This window comes from Adiantum capillus-veneris, chromosome 3 (assembly GCF_014529385.1).
Source record: "Adiantum capillus-veneris isolate H3 chromosome 3, ASM1452938v2, whole genome shotgun sequence".
Classification (NCBI taxonomy): Eukaryota; Viridiplantae; Streptophyta; class Polypodiopsida; order Polypodiales; family Pteridaceae; genus Adiantum; species Adiantum capillus-veneris.
The window spans coordinates 85467711-85488220 of NC_140933.1; the positions used below are offsets into that span (position 1 = coordinate 85467711).

Sequence of the window (20510 nt, forward strand, 5' to 3'; positions counted from 1 at the left end):
GTTTTCAAATTAGGTGCAACATTTACCATGGCTAACAACCACACAAATGTGTTCAAGATGTTTGCTGTTGAGGACAGATTGGATGGGAACAATTACCCTATGTGGGCTTACATGATGCAACATGTTCTTGTGTCAAAGGGCATCTAGAATATTGTGCAGGTCATTGATGTACGTCCTAGTTCTGAGGATGTAGGCGATGTTGAGGATGTTGTAGGTCTTGCTGCAAGGATTGGTGCTGTCAGAGTTGTTTTGCCTACATTAGGATGTAAAGGATGTGCAGGCTCATGTGTTGATTGCGTTGTCTGTGAAGCGCACCATTACTCCTCACATTCGTTCAGCAAAATCTGCAAAACAAGCTTGGGATATTGTGGCTGGTCTTTATGCAAGCCAAAATGAGGCAAAAATTTCCTTGCTGCGTAAAGAGCTGGAGTCGAAGATTATGCATGAGGAAGATGATATGGAAACCTTCCTTGCTGGTGTCAAGGATATTAATGAGCAACTTATTTCTGCAGGAGAAGTCATTTCAGGCAATTCCCTTCACTTTCCAAAAAAAACAGGACTAGAGAGCATGCAGTTGAACAGGCTTTTATTGATGCTCAAAGAAAGGGTGGTAATAACAGCAATGCAGCCACTTCTTATGGTTCTTCTGACTGCAAGTGGAAAATCAAATGAGCAACTTATTTCTGCAGGAGAAGTCATTTCAGGCAGTTCCCTTGTGCAGATTGTTCTTGATGCTTTGCAAAGCTGTTACCAGACTTTTGCTAGTACTTGGAGACTCATGACCTAAGGAAATCCTGAAGTTGTTAAGTTTGATGCATTGTGCACATTGCTATTGCAAGAGTCACTTTCCAAAAAAAACAGGACTAGAGAGCATGCAGTTGAACGGGCTTTTATTGATTCTCAAAGAAAGGGTGGTAATAACAGCAATGCAGCCACTTCTTATGGTTCTTCTGACTGCAAGTGGAAAATCACATGTTCCTAATGCTTTTGCTAGCAGCAATTCATCTGGAAATTATGGTGATAAGGGAAAAAAGAAGATGCGTTGCCATTATTGTAAAACTAATGATCACTTGATCAAGCAGTTTCCTAAGTTGAAGGCCAAAGAGGCTAAGAAGAAAGAGGGTGGTTCCACTTCAAATGTTGGATCACAAATGCAGTTATTGTTGAGTCTTCTGTGAAAGGAGATTGTGATGTTTATGTTGATGCAGAATGGGCTTTTACTGCAGAGTGTACCTATAATCCTGTTGTCCATGATGCATGCATGTCAGTTGTGCTGCTGCAGATTCACATGTGTGGTATTTTGACAGAGGTGCTACAAAGCACATTACCTCACATTGTGATTTGTTCACCTCTCTTGAGTTTGTCCCTCATGGAAATTTAGTCACTTGTGCCAACAATGCCTCTTATCCGGTTTAGGGAGTTGGTAAGAATGTGCTTACTGTCGCAAATGGTAGTTCTTTCACACTTGTTGATGCACTTTATGTACTTGGGATCAAGAAGAATCTTTTGTCTGTATCTGCACTTGTTAGACTTGGACTTGTAGTCAAGTTTGTGGATGAAAGATGTACAGTACATGATCTCAGTTTTGGTGATGAAATTGTTGCATCTGGCATACTATGTCATGGGTTGTATAAGCTCACTTTGTATCACAAGTGATTTAGGTTGGGTCGCCTTCGCTACAATTTCACGGCGATGAAAAAACGCAGTGGATTTCAAAGAAAATGCACATTACTCTCAGAGTCGAGCAAAGAGTGGTTTTCTTGGCAAACGGAAAACATGCATGACATGTTTCCAGAGTGTTGAGGAGGCATGTTTAGTGTCAAGATGTTTGGACGTTCGGAACACTCAGATGTTGTTCAAAGGGACAAATGAACTGTTTGTCAAAGGGAGTTGAGTGACGAACAAATGCAACGGATTTCAGAGAAAAATGCACATTCCTCTCAGAGGCAAGCGAGGAGTAGTTTTCACTATGAACGAAGAACATGGATTGCTTGTTTCCAAGGTGTTAATAAGGCATGTTTAGTGTCAAGGTGTTTGGATGCTCGGAACACTAGGATGTCTGTCAAAGAGAGACAGATGGAGTGCGTTTCAAAGGGAGTTGAGTGGGGCTGTCTCGGCCTATACCGAGAGCCGGCCTTGGCAAGTGGGTTTGGATCTCATATACACATGGCGTGAGCATCACACACCAATGATTTGGCTGCATTTGGGTCTTTTTGGCTACAAGATTCAACATGTTACAGTTTCAAAGAAATTACGCACTTCTCTCAGAGTCGAGCCAGGAGTGATTCCCTTGACAAACAAAGCACATGGATTTCATGTTTCCAAAGTATTGAGGAGGCATGTTTAGTGTCAAGGTGGTTGGAGGCTCGGAACACTCAGATGTTAAAGAGGGATAGATGGAGTACGTGTCAGAGGTAGTTGAGTGAGGTTGCATCGACATGTTTCTAGAGTGTTGAGGAGGCATGTTTAGTGTCAAGATGTTTGGATGTTCGGAAGACTCAGACGTTGTTCAAAGGGACAAATGAACCGCATTTCAAAGGGAGTCAAGTGATGCAACGGATTTCATAGAAAAATGCGGATTCCTCTCAGAGGCAAGCAAGAGTGGTTTTCATTGCAAACGGAGAACATGGATTGCTTGTTTCCAAGATGTTAAAGAGCGACAGATCGAGGTGCGTTTCAAAGAGATTTGAGTCTACCTTTTAATATGGATACCAATTATCAAACTTGCTTTTTGCTGAATAGTAAACGAAATTTTTACCAATTTGTGTAAGGGCTGGTGTTTGCATGTAAAAACTTGTTCATTTGTATGAAGGTGGGATCAAACTCAACCATATGCATGCTAAGCTGTTCCAATATTGGAGACTTTTTGAAGTCAAAATTTGAATGTGGATGGTGATGCTTATAGAGTAAGTAAGTTTAGTGTATGCAACATGTTTCCACTGTAAGTATGCTATGTCTATGTGGTGCTCCAATTGTTGACTAAATCATTTGTAACTTTGTCCAACACCAAGAAGATGATTAATGTAAATGCTGACGAATTTTCCTTATCTGAAGTGACCATTGTCCTCTTGTAATAATAAGGCAATAACAGTAGTTGATTCATGAGGTACATAATCATGCCGAGTGCCTACTTGTAGCATAGACAAGAGAGTGCAAGAGCCAAAGCTGATTTGCTGTGACAAACATCAATCTTAATGGTGAATATATTTGTCTTGAAAGTATATCAGGTGGACATAGCTAAAGTGAAAGCTAAAAAGGACATAGTGAACAGGGTCAAATGTGCCCTCAACAATAGTGTATGTAGGATTATTAGCAACAAAGTTTGGCATTGTAGACTAGAACCAGGCAGAAAGCTGGTGCAAAACTTGGAGGGAATAATAATAAGGATGTTATTTTGTAATATTTGTGTCTTGTTGTTTGTGTCAACTTTGGAGGCCATACAAGGACTAGAATCGTTGGCTATAAGATCAGACGGCCATGGAAAAACGTAGCGAACATCTTTCTAAAGTGTTAACAAGGTATATTTAGTGTCAAGGTGTTTGCACGCTCAAAACACTCAGATGTTGTTCAAAGAGAGACAAATGTAGTGCATTTCAAAGGGAGTTGAATGAGGCTGTGTCGGCCTATACGGAGAGTCGGTCTTGGCAAGTGGGTTTGGATCCTGTATATGCATGGCATGAGCATCACACACCAATGATTTGGCTACATTTGGGTTGACGTGGCTACAAGATTCGACATGTTACAGTTTCAGAGAAATTACGCACTCCTCTCAGAGTAGAGCCAGGAGTGATTCTCTTGGCGAATGAAGGACATGGATTGCATGTTTCCAGAGTATTGAGGAGACATGCTTAGTGTCAAGGTGGTCGACCGCTCGGAACACTGAGATGTTGGTCAAAGAGCGACAAATGGAGTGCGTTTCAGAGGGAGTTGAGTGAGGATGCGTCGGCCTATACAGAGAGCAACCCTTGGAAAGTGGGTTTGGATCCCGTATATCCATCGACATGGCTAAGATATTCGACATGTTACAGTTTGAGAGAAATTACACACTCCTCTCAAAGTCAAGCCAAGAGTGATTCCCCTAGTGAACAAAGCACATGGATTGTAGGTTTCCAAAGTATTGAGGAGTCGTGTCTAGTTTCAAGGTGATCGGACGATTGAAACACTAGATGTTGGTCAAAGAGGGACAGATGGAGTGTGTTTCGGAGGGAGTTGAGAGGGGCTACGTCGGCTGGATAACAATAAAAAAAGCTCTCTCCAAAAAGCGCGCTCCAATCATTCCAATCACTTCATGGGTGAGCTTTTTCTAAAAATATGGCGTACATGAAATGTTTTGAAAATCTCACTCAATATCTATTCCCGTAAATATGAGGTAGAGCCTTTGTAAAAAGAAGTAAATATGAGGTAGAGCCTTTTCACCAGATTTGAAATGCATACACAAATAAAAAACTTTGAAGTAAGTATGAGGTAAAGAGTTTGTGAAAAGATCACCGGGGTTGAAATGCATACACATATAAACATGAAACACTAGGTTACTTCTAGCTACCAAAGCAATATGATTATTAGAGAAAGTGGATCTCTTCCAAGAAGAATTCACTTTCTCCCTCCCTCCCTCCCTCCCTCTCTCTCTCTCTCTCTCTCTCTCTCTCTCTCTCTCTCTCTCTCTCTCTCTCTCTCTCTCTCTTACTTTTCCTATCTCGTTCTAATTTTCTCTCCGCCGAGTATATATAACAACCCGGTGGGCCGTCGGGAAAAATGAAAAAGCCCGGCGGAAATAATTATATATAGTAAACAGTGAGCTAACCGCGGTCTTTTAGCTAGGAAAATCCTTGGGGAGTGTATCCGAGTGCCAGGTATAGTCATCTCCTTGTGAATTGACCTAAGGTAACCACTTCTATTTTTTTTAAAATTCGTTTACTCACATAAAGGTAGGAAACCAAAACAACTAAAACTTGGAGAATCATGCTCGTTGTGAAGAGCCATTGGTCCAAATGAGGGTTGTAATTGGTTTTAGAAGATGAGCATATGTAAATGACAAACTGATAGTCAAGGGTCGAATGTCCTATACTAGTGTACCGGGCATATAAAAATCCTTGAAGTCTTGCATTTGAGTTGATTTACACTTGTCACTCCACAATATAAGAGCTATAATCCTTGATTGGGTTAAAATAGCTTTTATATATTGAATTGGTTGCATGGGTGGGCTACAATCCTTCACTGGGTACAAGTAGTCCTCAATTGAGTGATTATATTGAAGATTTATTTGCATTAGTTCATGTATTTGTTTATACAGGGAGTGCATTATGTATCACGATAGATTATCACTGCATGAAATGACCAATCATATATTTTATTGCTTTCGTTTTTTTTTTAGCAATTGAAATTGGATGTGTCTTATTGTTTGCAAATCAAAGTGGACATATAAATAATCATTATAATAATAATTGCATAGAGAGATTCATAGCATTGTTATAGTTATTATGCCATGCATAGACTACATTGCAATGTGTATGGTTGCTCATAATATAGGTGATCGATATGTGGGTGCATTGAAAATCTCATATTGTGCATCATGGTTACTTTCATATTGAATGGTTTTTAAATTATAATATATATTGAAAATAAGAAAAATGTTTCAAAAATTGAACATCTAGGTATTTTGTCTTCAGTTTTATTTATAAGCAATGGAGCAAAATGTGGGCACAAGTGGTACGAAGACGACCGAAGAATAAAAATCCTCCTGGCAAAGAGTGGGATTATGCTCACAACATATGTGGCCGATATATGGAGTGGCAATGTAAATTTTGTCACACAACAAAATCAGGCGGTGTACCACGTATTAGGGATTATTTTATGGGTAGCACTTAAAAGAGTTGTAAGAAATGTGAACATCCTCAGGCACCTGCAGTTGTAAAGTGTTTGAGAGAAGAGCTCGCCAAAAAGGGTGGCAAGAGACAATAGATATATAGCTCTATGGCTTCGAGTCAAGAGTTCCCAGAGCCAAATATTAACTCCACAAATCCTGTAGTATTGCCAACTACCTTGAAGAACAACCTGCATAAGGAGAGGAAATTCCAGGCACTGTTCCTTTTAAACGTCACAATGAAGGTGGACTTTGTCAAATGCGTCAAAAATCATTACATCAAAGCTTTCAAGTGTAGTCTCTAGAAGAAACACAAACTGCACTTGCCAAAGCAATATTCTTTACTGGAAGTGGTTTGGTCATGATAGATAGCAATCATTGGAACGCTGCTTGGAAGAAAATCGGTGAGTTTGGTCCACGATTTTCAATCCTTCTTATCACAAGATAAGAAATGTTTTCTTGGACAAATGTTACATCAAAGTCAAAGAGCGTGTTGGCAAAATAACACTTGGGAATATTTCGCTTTCATGATGTACGATTGTGAGTGATGGCTGGTCAAATGTTCAGAGAAGACCGCTGATCAATGTAATGTTGGTTTGTCCAAGGGGAGAAACGTTTATAAAGGCGATTGATAGTTCTAGTGCAATTAAAATTGGCAAATACATTTCTGAGGTCTTGATTAATGTAATTAAAGAAATTGGTGTTGAACATGTCGTTCAAGTAGTCATGGACAACGCAAAGAATTATAAAAACGCCAGTAAATTAATAAAGAAGTGCTTTCCACACATTTTTGTCAATGGTTGTAATACGCACATCTTAAACTTGGTGCTGAAACATTGATACAGTAGCGAAGAAACCACATGGTTTGCCAAAATAATTGATACAACACGTCAGGTTGTGAAATTTATCTTGAAACGACAAAGAGTGCTTGATTTTTATACGATGCACATGTCAGTGATGTTAAAACTTCTTGCTGAAACTCGGTTCTGCACACACTTTTATACCTTGGAATCACTTCTCTGTAATAAATGCACTGTGATTGACACATTCAATCGCGTGGCCTTTGATGAATGGTAGCTTGAGTAGAAAGAAAAAATGAAAGATAAAATTACATGTCTACGTGGCAATGTAAACAAGGTTTCTTGGTGGAGGAGTGTAATGGATGCATACCATGTAATGATGCCCGTTATGTTCGCGATCCTCAATCTTGATCAAAGGGCGCCAAACTTGAGCAAAGTGTGGATGACATGGTGGTCAGTCCAACAGAGTCTTGAAAATCCTGAAGAGCTGAAAGAGTCTGTAGTAGAGAAGGAATGGTGATTACCATTCTCTGGCAAACAACAAAAAATTTTGGCTAAGTATTTTCATGCAAGGTGGAAGAGCGCTCATAGTCCACTCCATAGCGTTGCTTACATGCTCGATCCAGAGTATTGGAATTTAGATCTGATGTCCAATACAGAGGTGGCAAGCGATTTCTATCACATGGTCAACACGTACTACTCCAACGTTCATGAGCAAATTGATTGCATCAAAGAAATGAGTGCATTTAGATTAAAAGAAGGTCCTTTTGCGAATGATTTTGTACAGGTAATGGCAAAATAGCAACCTGCATGGAAGTGGATGATGAATGGTGTACCTTACGTCATGATGCATGGAAGTGGATGATGCAACATGATCTACCTTACGTCCCCTTGCAGTGAAAGTACTCGCACAATGTGCAGAAAACTCAAGTTCATAGAGAAATTGGAGTATATACAAGTATGCTCACAACACTATTCGCAATAGACTATTAGCAGACAGAGCAGAAAAATTAGTGTATATGTTTTGCAACGAAAAGATATTGAATCACATTGAAAGTGCTGCCTACGAGGAGGAAATGCCAACCTGGTTGTATGATTGTCAAAACAAAGATGAAGAAGAGTTCAATGTTGGTGTATCTCAATGCACTGTAGACGAAATAGAAGAGAATTTGATAATAGATGTGGAGGTTGATTTACAAGGAGAACCACAACACTCAGACTTAGAACCAGATAACAACTCAAAAGATTCAATATAGCTTGAGAGTAGAACGAATAAATGTCAAAAACCATTGTAAAAGACCTTGTATTCAAATGTGTTTTGAGTAATTACAATGCTTCATATTCGCGATAGTACATAGTTTGTCGATCTCAATTGTGTTGCCCTGAAGCAGCATCTTGCTCATCAAACAGATTTATAATTGTGCCAGGGGTATCTTGGCGTGCTTGCTTAAATTTATATTCCTTGTGGAATATCTTGTGAACAGATTGTGCATCGACTATTATTTTGCATTAAAAGAATAAGACAAACTAAATGATAATAATGACCACATGTCAATGTATAATATCCACTCCATCCATCAAAATTCTTGTAGAAAAATGGACATTGGGAAGATGAGGATGCATCTGAAGTAGACGAGGGGACCAAATCCGGATGCATGACAAGGTGGCTGATGTGTGTCCCTTGTATAGGTTTTGGATTCACTCACTCGTTGTGTCAGATTTTGAACATCCTGACTTAAGTGGTGAATGCTTTTCTCCATCCGAACTTGTGAGGGTTGGGGTGTCTGGGTGGCTATAGAAAGCCGTGTTATTTTTGCATCTTTCTCTGCCAGCTGTGTCGTGTAAAAATCCTTCTCTCTTTTTAACTGTAGGTCGGCACCTTCCACTATCTATGCCAGGTCATCTCGGGTGAAAGTGACACAACTCTCCCTTAAATCATGAGTGGCAACAGTTGTCTCCTTTGACGAGAAGTCTACTGGTCGCTATTGCACAAAGTGAACATATAACATTTTTGCAAAATATAGCGCACAATCTGCATTGTGCAGGGGATGGCCATAAACCTCCAAATAAATCCTCTCAGCATTTTCTTTGATCGCATCATGGTTGCACTTCAAAACCTTCCACATTCCTTTATTGATCTCTGCGTCTTCACATGGCCGTATTGTCTTGATCATGTCCTTTGTCACTTCTTTATTGATCTTTTTCCATTGCATGCGGTTTAGATTTGCCCATTTTGAGAGTCGTCGAGCAGTATGTGTCGCTTGTTGTGATGACATGCCGTGTGCCAGAGACTTCATGCACTAAAATGCACTAACAGCCGCTTGTTGTTGATCATCAGGCAGTGATTGGGTGCCAGTATTTTGTTCTTCATTGGCCATTTTCTCTTAGAGCTGCAGTCAACAGATAGACAATATTCAATGTCATTGGCAAATATATATTCTCACGATTCAACAGTCTCACAAATGCAGAATATAGCAACTTCTCATTCACAGGAAAGTGCACGGAATCCACTAAATCAAACCACAACAAATGCAACTAATTGAACCACAAGGCAAATTTGAAATACTGACAGTTAAATGAAAAATTTGAAGTGACTAAAGATAATTGACTCAATTAGGTTAACCACTTCAAGCCAGATAGTACACTTCAATAAAAAATAGAATACCATAGACAAGACATATGTATATCATAGAAATGTTTAAATCGGATAAAATGATGGTGCAAGTTCAACAAGGGGACGTTGGATAGGGTTAGGGTCTGTCTTTAAATGTTCTTTGAAAAATATCAACACGTCAGAAGCATTCCTTCTTTGTTCTTGCTCTTTTAACTTCATCCAACAATCTACTTTAATTCGAATAGCCCTCATAACATCTTCATTCGGGTGGTGAAAAACTTCTTCTAGAAAATAAACTTTTCTTGTTGCACTCCAAAAATCTGCCAGCATGTTGAATAGGTAGCCAAATGCATAAATGTCGCTTGCTTTTGTGTATGCATATGTGCACCGTGCATGGTATAGTTCGGGAGCAATCCACGATCGCTTAGCCATCTCGGCATTCCCTGCTCTCCGTGCATCCAAAACTGCTTCATCCGACTGTGCGCTTGGATGCAAATAAAATTTGATGCGTGCTTAGTTGGTGTTCTCAGCATCATATCCCAATCAATGATGCCGATGTGGGGTTTATTGGTGCGAGTAAAGTCAACATTATGTTGAACGGGTGCAGGTCACTGCGCACTATACCGGTCGAGTGGACAGCCGCAACGTCGTCAATTAAGGCATGACAAATGGCTGGCATCTGCTCGATCACTGCTTTGATCCGCACCGTGTCTATCTTGCTTACAGGAAGATTTGCTACAGGCAATGATCTCCAACCGTGTTGTAGCCTGTGCATGTGTCATCTGAACAATCCGTGAGCGAATGGTAAGCGACACATCATGTCACCCACGATACCCCCATTGTAGTATGGGAATATCATGATCCAAGGAGCTTTGGTAGTAAACCCAATGCACCTTACAATGGAGGGGTGAAGCATTTGCATTCCTTGCTCTGTCTGAAAGCTGTCAAATTTCGCCTCACTCCCTCCCTTGTAACATTTTCCCACATAGGTAATGTGGTCTTGAAAAAATGAGATGCATTTGATGGTGTACAATGTGCACACACCGAAGGAGCCTGCTCCAATCCTCATACCTTCTACCAAGGCTTTGTGAGGGATGCCGACAAGATGAGTGCACTTTGCGTTTAAAGCAGTGCACATGATTGTGCCGGTGTCGCTGGCATCGGATCGACCTCCCAAAGCTGCTTACACATCTTGGGCCATCTTCAATCTCTTAGGTAAGGCTGCTTGGTCCTGCGCTTTCACACACTTCATCTTTACCTTTTGTTCTTCTCACAATTTATCCCGGAGCTCTAATTTTGACATGTCATAGGTAGGCGGGATATCTTCCTTTAAGTCTCTGCAACATACTTTCATATTGCCCAACACTGTCCTAACCTTGTGGTGGGGGTCAAATTCTCGTATCCCTGTTGGAAGCAACAACTCATATTGACCTTTTAGTCGCAACCTGCGCCCTGTGTTCTCCCACATAGCGCTGGTGAGGTCCTTGATGTAGACATCACTTTCACTAATCTGTTGTATGCGATTAGTTGCACATGATGAGATTGCCAAAATAAATTCTTTATGAATGGCACGCATAATACTTTTCTTTTGATCTGGCGTCATATTTGCACTGGACAATAAAAAACAGCATATCAAATACAAATTCATGGTTGCGAATGACATTAATGTCACTCTCACACTATCTCAGGTAAACCCTTGACCACCACTTGAAGACTTTAACACTAGTTTGGTACTAAAACAGGACACTTAAGTGTCCTTTTTTTCCAAATTTAAATTAAATGCTACTTGCATTACTCTTTTAATTTCTAATTTACACACCATTAGTTTTCGTAACTTAACTTGTAGAAGATAGGTTGCCTGATTACGTTGAACATCCAATGTCATTCGTGGCCCCGCCACAAAAACCCCTTCTTTTGCCATCCGAAACAGAGACTTTGTGTGTGTGTGCGGGTGTGTGAAAGAGGGGAGAGAAGGAGAGAGAGAGATAGAGGAGGGAAGAGGTAAAGCTTGAGCAAGCAGCTGCGATGGCAGGCAAGAACAGAGAGCAGAGTATGCTGAAAAATGTGGCATACTCTGCTCGAAATGAATTTATTGGGCGCTAGATATTACCATGCCTATTATCATGTATATTACCATGTTCTAGTTTTCAACGGCGGTTAAAAAAATATCCGAGGTACAAACCACCCCCAGCTATCTTTAGATTGCACGATAGCCTATCTTTAGCCTTTTAAATTTTAAATGTACTTACTAGAGTAGTACTAAACTAATTTTAAAATAATTTTTTTTAAAAATATTGATACTTTAGTTACTTTTGTTCCTATCACTTTTGAAAAATTAGCTTCGGACTACTCTAGTAATTATTCAAACTATAGAGCACATGTTTTTTTTTTAAAAAAAACTATTTTTTTCTCTCTTTTATTTCTTTTCCTATCATTACAGGTATATTTTTAATGTGTTCTTGTAGTTTTAATTTAGTACATTTTCACACATTTTTAAAATGTGTTCTTGCACGACGATTAGGATGATCGTGGCGCTCCAACAACACCGAATGTGACCGGTGGCTCAAGAACAAACTCACTTGTCCTTGCGCCAAGTGCAAAAGTGCTATCCCTTGCTTGAGACGCATTTCCTTAGAGCATGTGGACAATGAATGGCTTTGGAGCTCTCGAAAAAATGATAGAATGGATGGAAGTGTAGCTTCCCCCCCCCCCCCAATTGCTTGAGGATGCCCCCCATTGGTCTGTGTTTGGTTGTGGTAGGGAGGCACGCAAGGCTTAAAGGCAACGGTAAGAGCTACGGACGGAAGGCATGGCAAGAGGTGATTGTGGCACTAGCTCCACTTCAACAACACCTCCACAGACGTTTCAGGGGCACTTAAAATTTGAGGATGAACACATGTTCGACATGGTGGATGATTTGTTGGCACATGAAGCAAACATGTGCGAGGAGGATTGTAGACCTTGCACTAAACGGGCCCAGAAAACGGATGACAGGTTGCTATTGAGTGCCCAAATACCTCTTTACGATGGTGCCTAGTACTTGGTGCTCCGAGCATCATTGGAGGTCATCAACTTGCAAGAAAAATTTGGTTGGAGCGATGCAAGTGTAAATGCACTTCTCGGGTAAGCATCCTATTTACACATTTTTGCAAATTAGAAATTCTTGTTGGTCCCCCGTTGCATTTGTACTATTTTTTATTTCGCCGTAGTTTGATGGGCAAAATGCTTCCTAAAGATCACCACATGCCTTCGGATCATCGACGAGCGAGGTTGTATGTCACCACACTTGGCATGGAGTATGAGCGCATCCATGCATGCATCAACGATTGTGTACTATGGCGCAATGAATATGCACTCACTTCATCATGTTCTTTGTGCAGGGAAGCACGCTACATAACTGGTGTGAGTGGGGGCCACCTACCCCGCAAGGTATTGAGATATTTTCCACTTATCCCTCGGATTCTCACATGGCACGCCAACCACCACTCAAATGATGGGATGATGACAAGTGACGATGTCAATCCCTTTGGCGCCAAGTCTACATCATGGAGCACTTGGCCCGTGGTGATCATCAACTACAATATGCAACCATGGGAGACTACCAAGAAGGGAAATATACTTCTCTCTTTGCTTGTGCCAGGGAAGTACAAAGTGGAAAATATGGATGTCTACCTGAAGCCCCTCGCCAAGGAGTTGGAGAATTTGTGCAAGGGTATCCCCGTTGTGGATGTTTCACTTCCAAAGGAGAGGGGAGAGGCCATTGTGAGGGATATCCATATGTGGACCATGCACAGCTATCCTGACCTTGGAGAGATTTTTGGTGTGTTATATTCATTCTTCTCCCTCCCTATATCATTTGAAGGTTGAAGCTCCACATTGGGTCACAATGCGTGTCCTACATGTGGGGGCATCATTGGTGACGGAGCGGCCAGATGCCTTACACAAGGTAATCTCTCCAAACAACCATCGTTTCATGTCCCAAAGTCACAACAAATACAAAGTTCCAACAAATGGAAAGACACCTCTAAAGCTTACAATGGAAGATTGGGCAACCATTTGGGAAAAGCACTACAATAGTGATCCACACCCATCTATTCCACCAAATGGTATGTCAAGGTACTCCATATTTTTTAGGCTTCCATATTGGAAAGACTTAAAAATATAACATCTCTTGGATCCCATGCACATATTCAAAAATGTTGCTCACACCCTGTGGGACCACACTGTGCAAAAAGGACATAGTGATCATATATATTTTTCTCTTGTAGAGTATCTTTCCTTTAACTCTATGTGGACAAAGGAGCGACACTTTTGTACATGCCACATTGATGAGCCTCGAACCACCATGGATTGTGGTGTTGTGGACAACTTTGACTTAAATGGTGATGAAGCCAGGTACTGTGGACTATTGAAAGGATACTAAAGGTCGATTTTAGAACCTTTCATACCTTCATCTTTGAGTGCCAGTGGTTTGAAAATGTGTCTAGACAACATGAGAATGGGCTCTACATGGTGGACTCTAGTGTATATCACACCCGGGGGATTCACTCTATATATAAAACAGGATGCCACCTGCAAGCGGATAACTTTGAAAAACCCCTATATACGACTCATATTAGGGAGTATGACCCCCCTTTCTACGCTTATACGACTCATATTAGGGAGTATGACCCCCCTTCCTACGCTTATATGACAATCAATGAAGAAAACTATCATACCCCTATCTTGCATATAAAATTTAGGCCTCACATGATCTAACTGAGTAAAACTAGTCAAAGAGTGTGTAGCATAGTGAGTGAAAATGTACTAAGGAACTAATTCTGTTGATAACAAGATGTACCCTCAATGTGTCTTAGTTTGACTTTCAAACTATGTGACGGATCAGCCTGCACTCTGGCTACTCATCCAAAGCTGGTGTAAATCAACCCTTGACCTACTCCAAATCAGCCCTTATCTACGACCAGTTGGATGCAAAATTTGATGTGTGACCTGATAAAAAAATTTCCCAAAATTCATCCGAGTTCTAGTGCACACCGGTGACCAATCGTTAGAAGTAATCAACCCGAGTCAGTTTCCCCCTCCCCCCTCTCCCCCATAAATATGATACCCCCCTCCCTTATTTTTAAGCTTGGGAGATAAATTATTGGGGGCCTGTCCCTAACTTATACTCTTATGTAACTTGTAAAAAAAATCCCCTCCCCTACACTTACGTAGTGCGGTAAGTTTTCCATGGTGAATCCCCCGGGATATCACACAGGAAGGTATGACAACTTAGTTTTGTCACACAATTGTGATTATGTGAGTGTAAACCTTATTTACCCTTATTTTCTTATTGCATAATAACAATATCACTCATTTCTCTTTTTTTTCTATAGATCATCTATATCCCATCAATCCATCAGCCAAAACTTTGGTTCGTAGTTCCCATAACACCTTGAGGAAGAACCATTTTTGCCACTAATGAAGTGGAGACCGTCTTAGACCCTCTTCCACCTACTACTTTAGATGAGGATGAGACATGGGATAGAGAGATCGATGATTTGAGTCCCAATGTTGTCAATCTCAACGAGGATGATTGCCATGATTATGATGATGAGATGGAAGATGACGAGTTTGAGGATGATGAAGCAATGGATCCACAAAACGACAATTCAATTTCTCTCTTTATTGATTTAGGAGCCATGGGTTTAGGTTTAGATCAAGATACTTGTAGAGACCTTTTGGAAGATGATTTATATACATTTTGTATATTTTATTCTATGAAAAGTTTTTGTCGTGTCGCCCATTCATGGATTTCTCTGACTCTCTCTCTCTCTCTCTCTCTCTCTCTCTCTCTCTCTCTCTCTCTCTAATTTTGTCAAGCATGCCTCCTCCCATTTGCAAGAGAATGAGGAAGGTTCTTGCAAAAGTGCAAGCCACTTTCACATTGTTGCAAGATAGAACTTGAAGAAACTAACATAGGTGCTACCATCTGGTAAAATGTGGGCACACTTTACTCTATCATGTTGAAAATTGAAAAATGTGGGCTCCAAAGGGGCACTGAGAAAACAACGCTAGGATTACCTTCAAGGCGGGGACGCTTTGTTACTTTAGCTTAAATCCTGAGTAGGGCACAGACATCTCTCTTACCTACCTCGTCAATTGCTCTCACGGAATTGATAACTAATACCGAGTGCCCAATTTTAGACTAATTGTTATCAGGTGAGCAAAGTGAAACACTAATACCTGGGGTGCCTCGGGTTGTGTACAGACCTGAAGGATGTTTGCACTTCATGTGAGGTGAAGTATTGCATTGCACCATGATATTCAGACATAAGAATCACATCACTGCTTGAAATTGACATAACTAAACATATATATGCTATGTTCCTCGACATTTGCTCACATCCAACAAAAAGAGAAGGTTGTCCGCCTGGACCAGCCTCCACCACAGTAGACACTATCATTGACATTTCCTTTCCTATGTCATTCGCTTCCCTTGTAACCAACATCTATATTATATCCCATGCTTACGGAACATCATTCACCACAATCATTATTTTGCACCTACAAGACATTTGCTCACATCCAACAAAAAGAGAAGGTTGTCCGCCCGGACCAGCCTCCACCACAGTAGACACTATCATTGACATTTCCTTTCCTATGTCATTCGCTTCCCTTGTAACCAACATCTATATTATATCCCATGCTTACGGAACATCATTCACCACAATCATTATTTTGCACCTACAAGGCAAGTTGACAGCTATTGCTATTTCTTAGGAGTGTTTGGCATTTTGCAAAACTTATTATTGTGGACACTTGGGGGTGAACAAGAACATTTGCTAAATTATTTCCAGACTTTGTGCACTCTTTGTGCTTGCTCATGTGCCTCATCATGCAGAGGGGGAATGTCTGGCTCTGAGGTAGTATCAAATGCTTTTGGTGCTTCCTCAGCCTCGAGGATATGTCTAGGAGTTTCAATTGCCAAGGATCTCGACTGTTGTTGAAAAGGGGTTGTGGAAGATTGATGGTTGGAATTCTTGGTGAGCCTCTCGATGTTCAGTGGAGCTATTAAGATTCCATGCCGAGAAGGGTTTTTGAGTCAATAAGTTCTCTTCCGCTGATTGTGTGTCTTATCTCTTGACTTGGTTTCGGACCACATGTACTTGGCTTTTTGGGAGGCAGGGTATTTGTGACCATTACTTGGCCTTTGTCCTTTTTCACGCTACTCACCTGTGTAGAATATATAAATAACGCGAGTGCTATTAGTACATTATTTTTTCATTGAGGCAAGAAGGGTAGGTAAATACTTGCTTGGGTAGATTGTGAGGCTCTTGTAGGTTTTGGAGTGGGAAATGGTGGCACATCACTCTCGTCTTCATCTTCTAGGAACGATGATGTGGACATTGACCGTCATTGTGTCTTGGGCTTTGTTGTTCATCATCCTCCTCCTCTTCTTCCATATGTGTTTCCTCATTTTCAACACCTTTTCCTTTGAAGAGGACCCTGAAAAATTTAATTGTGATTAGTGTGATAATTTACACCAACATGAATTGGTAATATTCCAACCCTGCAAGCTTGTGTGCTTTTACCTCTTGTTGCTGCCTTATCACTCTTCCAACCTTCACCTCCCTAAACGCAAAATGGGCTAGCCAAAGAAAAGGGGGGGGGGGGACAGGAGGACATTTTTTGTATTTGAAGTATTATCGCGTATGTTACCATTGTTATTAACTAATATATTGCCACCAAAATTGCCGCTCATATTACCAACCCTGCTTCAGCGCTTTAACATTCAAATTTTGGTATGTCCCTCTATTTTGCTTGTGGAAAAACATGAAACTACGAAGAGGAAGCTCCATCCTAGAGTTATGCACCACGAGAGCTCCCTCTTGAGAGCCTCCTAGATTGCCAAGAAGAAAAACCTAGGATTGCCAAGAAGGAAAACACGATGTTCTTGAAGCCCATTGATCTCAGGAGGGCCAGGACGTAAATTGAGTCACATACAAAACTATATGGAGAATTGCAGCTCATTTGGAGATACACGCAGCCTATGTAGGGAGCAAGGACTCATTCAGAATTGCATACAGAACCTTTTGGAGAGCAAGGACCCAATGAGGGTCACCTACGTGCACAGGAATGGAGGTGATGAAAGCACATCTTTATGGAGCTAAGGATCACCCATATCTGTCTATGCTATAGAAGAAAAAGACGTCGATAGCCTTTTTTGCCTACTGAAAAACAACATAATCTGTCTCTCTCTCTCTCTCTCTCTCTCTCTCTCTCTCTCACACACACACACACACACACACACACACACACAATTGAGCATCCTCAAGGACCCATATCAGATGGTTTAGTAAAACCCCAATTAGACTCCACATTCAACCACTTGTACCATAATTTCCAAGGCGTCCTGCATGTTTTTACCATCTGCAGAGACTTGTTCCTTCATAACATCCAAAGCCCATTTGCGGCATTAGCACAACTCACATGAAGAAAAAAGAGAGAGAGAGAGCACAACATTCTCATGAACCTACAACAACTTGCCAGCGAGCCAAATAAACAAATCATTCAGATGGGACATCACAGACTGCCGAGTTCTACATGAGACCATTTCAAAGAGAACTTGAACAAACAGATGAAACAAAGCCCACAAGCTTTGCAGCAACACCGAGCAGAGCCAGATTACATGTGGAAGATTCTTGCAAAGAATGCAAATTTGTACCCAGTGGGGCAACCTTGATTCATAACTTTTGCTTCAGCGATCAAATAACTTGCCTCTCCATCACTAGAAAAGTCACTATGTCAAACTCTAGCCAGCAATTCCCGCTTTGTAAAAATGATGATCAAACATCACCATAAATCATGAGACATAGTGGCCCTTCAGTATGCACAATCTACTGTTGCAACGAAAAAAAGAAGCTTCTTTGAGGTGCATTTCAGTAATTCTGTATAAACCTTTCGTCTCTCACGTTCTTCTATGTTAGCTGCCGCCAAGAACCATTACCCCTAAACTGACCATAACTGTACCCATATATATTTTATTATTCAACTATACAGAACTGAGACTTGAAGAGCTCCATACTTTGAGCACTTAAAAGCATCACAAGACGAAACTGCTTCAAGCCTTGAATCTGCACTACCAAATTATAAGCAGTCATTCACAACAAATAGTGCAAGAACCATTTAAGCGAAGTACGTGGATGCTCAGCAAGTAAAAAGCTACAGACCTCGTGAGCTGCTGCTGCCTCCGAGCTAGCAGGAAATTTACAAGACCAATGACTCAACTGTAAAATATAGCCCAAAACTCAGTTACAAGATTTGATGTTTACAAGAGAAAATGACAAATACAGAAATTGTTCAGTAAAACCTTACCTTATGAAACAGTTCATCTTCAGGTTTGATGTAAATAAGCTCTCCATTATCCATCTCCTCATTCCCAGAGACACTCTGTTGCTTGGATTGCTTTTTGAGCTGCCATTAAGAAACAAAGACGAATCCTGAAAAACTAGTGCATGTATCTAGCTAGAATTCTCTTGCTTGAACAGATCCAGCACACATACCTTCTTTGGGGCACCCTTTTTCTTCTTCTTGGGCAACTGCTGGAAAATCCGAGATACGATCAAGTATTGCTTGAACTTGAAGGAATCCCTTAAGATTTTTGTGGGCTGATTACAAGAAAAGTCAAACACTCATTCCGTTTAACGCTGTGGCAGCAACAAACCAGAATCTAATCAAAAGAAAGAGCCTACCTCATCTTCAATTGCCCATGACACCTCATCAAGCAGTCCTTTGTATAGTGGCGACGCCAACTCCTCAGGAATGTTGATAAGTCTTTCACTGACCAAAAGACCCACTTCACCTGGATTATTGTTGAAGACAGCCTCCACTTTTGTGCCATCAGAGACATTTCTTTTTAGAAAGTCATAGACATGCAGCAAACAGCTCTTCTCCTGTAAAAATTAGATGAAGCAATGTTATAATAATGGAACTTATATCACTGTATAAAATAGGTTCCTTTACATGAGAAGAAAATGGTCTTATTGAGAAAGACATGACACGAGGGGCTACAAACCATATAAACAAGGAACATCTGTTTCAGGCCCTAGAAACTCTGACAAAAAACACATGTTCTAGCCCTGTTCAATTTGCCACCTGCCCATTCCGAGAACTGAAAGTGGTCAATGAAGAGAGTGTGGGTGTGTGGGTGCGAGTGCGTGCACGCGTGCTCGTGAAGTGAGGAAGGAGATGAAAGCTCTCTTGGTGGAGTCAGTAGTCGACTGAGTGAATCTCACCCACAGACCCCCTTATTCTATTAAGATAAAGAATAGGGTTAGTGGTTGGTGGATGGGTTAAGGTTATTGGGTTGGCCACAATGCCTCCAACCTCCCACTTGAAGGTCAATGTGGGCCAAGTGGCCTAAAAACAAAACCTGGACAACCTATGAAGCATATCGATAGCTTCACCGCACACCCTACCATAGGCTAAGCTCTTCGTCAGAGTGGCCGCACAGTTGTCATCAGCATGGACCTTGACTAGCTCTATGTGATAATCTCATAGTTACAGGGGACACCCATTTTTGGGCTTCCCATCCCCACTTGCCGTCCCGCCCTCTTTTTTACACTAAAAATCCATTTGAGCCCCATCCCCCGTCCCCACTCCTCGGGACGTATCCCTTGTGACTATGGATAATCTGTCAATGCATCACGTATGAAGTGATACCTCACCTCAATGTGTTTTGTCTTTGAGTGAAACACGGGGTTCTTTGCCAAAGCAATGACACTCTTGACTATCACAATGTAGCATTGGAATCTGCTAAACATTGTCTAGATCTCCCACTAAACGTGCCAACCATAAAGCCTCCTTCCTGGCCTCTAACCTTGTAACATACTCCGCCTCTGTAGTAGAAGAGGACATGCAATCTTAGCAGCGTAACCGTGAAACGTTTCAAGGCCGAAACGTTTCACCTTGAAACGCGGTGTTTCACCACGAAACGTTTTAGTCCAAATGGAGAGCACAGTGAAACGTGAGACCGAAACGTGCGTTTAGCGACTTTAAAACTAAAACTATGGTAACTCGTTGTTAGTGAAACGGCTTGTGTTTCGCTTGGTGAGCGAAACGTTTCACCTGTCTTGACCCGTCGAAACGCGTTTCATGGTGACGCTGAATCTTAGACATGATCTCCAAGAGATAGCTCCTCCACCAAATATGAAAACATAGCTAAATGTAGACCTCCAATTGTCTACATTCCCTG

At 41.1% G+C, this 20510-nt stretch overlaps 1 protein-coding gene across 2 annotated transcripts in view; it reads right to left on the bottom strand.

Annotated features, from left to right (window-relative positions):
* Positions 1–17778: 17778 nt before the first annotated feature.
* LOC147461232 (protein BCCIP homolog) overlaps positions 17779–20510 on the bottom strand; it is a 49386-nt gene continuing 46654 nt past the window's right edge. For both annotated transcript variants that reach the window (XM_086508830.1, XM_086508831.1), the window contains exons 3-7: positions 19009–19209; positions 18820–18924; positions 18632–18730; positions 18487–18543; positions 17779–18390 (exon numbers count right to left, since the gene is read on the bottom strand). In XM_086508830.1, coding sequence (XP_086364956.1) covers positions 18301–18390; positions 18487–18543; positions 18632–18730; positions 18820–18924; positions 19009–19209 — 552 coding nt within the window. In that variant the 3' untranslated portion in view covers positions 17779–18300. The remainder of the gene's footprint in view (positions 18391–18486; positions 18544–18631; positions 18731–18819; positions 18925–19008; positions 19210–20510) is intronic.